This window comes from Solanum stenotomum, chromosome 8, assembly GCF_019186545.1.
Source record: "Solanum stenotomum isolate F172 chromosome 8, ASM1918654v1, whole genome shotgun sequence".
NCBI classification, from domain to species: domain Eukaryota; kingdom Viridiplantae; phylum Streptophyta; class Magnoliopsida; order Solanales; family Solanaceae; genus Solanum; species Solanum stenotomum.
This window is the reverse complement of record NC_064289.1, coordinates 40,329,580-40,332,894: the sequence shown is the minus strand read 5'-3', so window position 1 is coordinate 40,332,894 and position 3,315 is coordinate 40,329,580. Positions and strand designations below refer to the sequence as shown.

General features: G+C 34.5%; 1 protein-coding gene across 1 annotated transcript; it reads right to left on the bottom strand.

Moving 5' to 3' along the window:
* Nucleotides 1–1,016: 1,016 nt before the first annotated feature.
* LOC125873789 (uncharacterized mitochondrial protein AtMg00750-like) lies at nucleotides 1,017–1,442 on the bottom strand. Its single transcript, XM_049554642.1, has one exon. The coding sequence runs from the start codon at nucleotides 1,440–1,442 to the stop codon at nucleotides 1,017–1,019; it is 426 nt and encodes a 141-aa protein (XP_049410599.1).
* Nucleotides 1,443–3,315: the final 1,873 nt, after the last annotated feature.

Below are 3,315 nucleotides of genomic sequence, written 5' to 3'. Positions count from 1 at the left end.
GGAGAGTTGGGTCGCCAAATCACTTTGGCAAGTCGCCGAGTGATATTGTTTCCCTGCCTAATGCTCCAGTATCTCAGCTCCATTTTCAAAGTCTAGAAGGCGGACTACGTTGAGCTCGTCGAACAGATTCGGCAATCTGCCATTGGTAGCTTCACCTCACACAATTGCTTGCACTTGCACAATCAACACACATTATTTGAAATACTAACACTTGAGTTTCCTCCCAAGAAGCACCTTATTTAATTTCATGGAACGACGTGGAAATTCACTCAAGCATCTTCCAGATACACCACCTCAATCAGAAAAATCTTTTGGCATTTGCAAAAAGTACAACTTCAAGCGTTGTCCGTTCACTTTGAATGCAAGTCCCTCTTTACCTTCGACTTCAATGGAACCATTGTGAACACCCGTGTTACTCTAAATGGACCTAACCATTTTGATTTGAGCTTTCCTGGAAAGAGTCTGAGTCGAGAATTATATAGTAACACCCAATCTCCTACTCTGAACTCCCTCTTAAGGATTCTAGAATTATGCAACTTCTTCATCTTTTTCCTTGTAATGATCTAAACTTTCATAAGCCCAGAGCATGAATTTTTCCAACTCATTCAGTTGATCTACTCTTTCTTTTGAAGTCTTTGCCTAGTCCAGATTTGGAGATTTCATTGCCCATAATGCTTTGTGTTCCAATTCAACTGGTAAATATCAAGATTTTCTGAAGATTAGCTGATATGGAGACATACCAATTGGTGTTTTGTATGCTGTACGATACGCCCATAGAGCATCATCAAGCTTCCGAGACCAATCAGTCCTATTTGCATTCACTATCTTGGCCAGGATAGTCTTGATCTCCCGATTTGACACTTCAACTTCGCCACTCGTTTGGTGATGGTATGGAGTTGCTACTTTGTGTTTCACTCAATACTTGCTCAATACAGATGCAAAAAAAACTTATTGCAAAAATGGGATCCCCCATCACTAATAATAGGCAGAGGAGTGCCAAATCTAGCAAAGATGTATCATTTTAGGAATTGAACAACATTTCTCCCTTCATTGTTCGGTAGTGCAACAGCCTCCACCCATTTAGAAACATAATCTATTACCACCAAAATGTACTTATTACCAAACGAATTCACAAATGGGCCCATGAAATCTATTTCCCAGACATCAAATAGCTCGACTTGTAAAATGGACGTGAAAGGCAACTCTTGTGTTTTAGACACTCCACCTTGTGTCTGACATTGAGTGCCCTTCTTAACAAATTGATGAGCATCTTTGTAGAGGGACAGCCAGTAGTAACCACTTTGAAGAACTTTAGCAGTTGTACGTACACAACCATGATAACCCCCAACCGGTAAAGTGTGACAAGCATGGAGAATATCAATGGCTTCATCCTCCCGAACACATCTCCTAATGATATGGTCAGCACACTCTCTACTCGTCATATTCCTTGCCTTCTAGTGGTCATTTTGAAATCAAAATTGAGGAATTTGTTATATCATTGGAGAAAAAATCAAGGGTTTCTCCTAGGTCATCTCTGAAAAAGAACAAAGAAGTCAACCTTTGTGGGTTGCCTTCAAAATTATATGTTACAATAACTCGTATCAACAACGTCATCTCCTGCAACTCGTCTTGGTCATCTCTGAAAAGAAACAAGAGATTTTTTTGTAACGAAAACGTGATCTCCTACAGCTTCAACAGGTGACTTGTGGTGCTCATCTTGAGCTTAATCATCACCAAAAGGTGTGATATTCTATTTATTTTATTCTTTTTAAGTTTCCCTTGTCTCTACATTTTCATGGGTTGTTGAAAGAGCTTCTGCTCTTCAAGTTTTTCAACACCATTGAAGGGTTTTTTAAATGCGTGAATTGGTTTCTATGAAATAGATGTTGTTTGTTCTATTTTATGTCTTTGGTTTAATCTTTCTGTGTTTAAAGTTTGTACCTCAAATTTGTTGAAGGTTATTATGAAAATTATGGGTTAGGACTTTTTTTGAGAAGTTAGATATTCACATTGCTTTCAATACTAAAATTTTCTATTATTAGGATAATAGCTCATATTTATTCTATAGTTGAAACAATTGTTTTTTTTTGTATTGGAAAGATCTATTTTAGGTGCTGTATTGTTGATCCTTTTTTTATATCAAAAACGTTTGTTGCTAGAGTGGCAGTAAAATTAGTCGAATGCCAGAAATGAGTGTTCTAATTTTATTTTATCATTTAATTCTAATATGTAAAAGAATGTAGTGTTATTTTTTATAGTTTTGTCAGCTTCAATATTGTGTTACTTTAAGTCGACATCAGTTTGATCTTCTTCAATATTGTGTTACTATAAATCAACGTTAGTTTGGTAAGCTTGACAGTATATGTAATCGAACACGTTCATTATGATTTTTGTTGGGTAAGCTAGAACCAAATCCAAAAGCCTATAATCTTTTGGAAAATACTTGAGTTGTCATCATAATAGGAGAAGTTCTTTGTATTGTCCTTATATGACAAAAAGATTGCAATGATTTCCTCCTGTTCATGAATACAATTACAGAATACATGATTTGATATTTAATTTGTTGACTGACATCTTTCCTCTATGTAAGAAAGTGTTTTTTATTATATTTATTATTCCCAAATCATAATCGTTCGTACTACGTCAAAATTTTCTTTACATGATAATTTACTTGTGGCTCCCACAATTACGATAGTATCTTGAGTTAATTGAAGTTCTGAAATTATCATTCCAGTTGGTCCATAGACATGTTTCTGGATTGTTTGTGCCATATTAGACTTTAAGAAAACATGTGCTAGTCTCTTATTGACAACAGTAGTATGTAGATGCAAATTGAAATCTCCACTTTTTCAATGTGTCATCAAATGATACTTTGTTTTTCCAAAATCTGATATGTGTAATATGCTTTTATTTTTCGTTTAGCTAAGAATTTGTATTTATACAAGCATCACTTAATTTTTTTGTTATATTGATACTTGCACTAGCAAAATTCATAAGTTGAGAATATAATGAATACGATGCATATGCCCTATTTGCTATTTATTTAAGATATCTTTTTTATAGCTTTTATTTTAAGTATGATTTCTTTTATCTTGTAATTGACTTATTGATGTGCATTGATGTTTGTTACTATTATAGGTCAGTATAGTCAACTGTTGTAAAACTTGTGGATAGAATTAAATCTCATATTTTCATCGTAGGTAAAGTCTTATTCCAAATGTTCTATTTTTTCCAATGATTATTTTAGATGACCTCTTTTTGCTTTATACATCTCGTAAGAGCGATCAGGTTAGCTTGTTGCTTGCCAATCTTTTT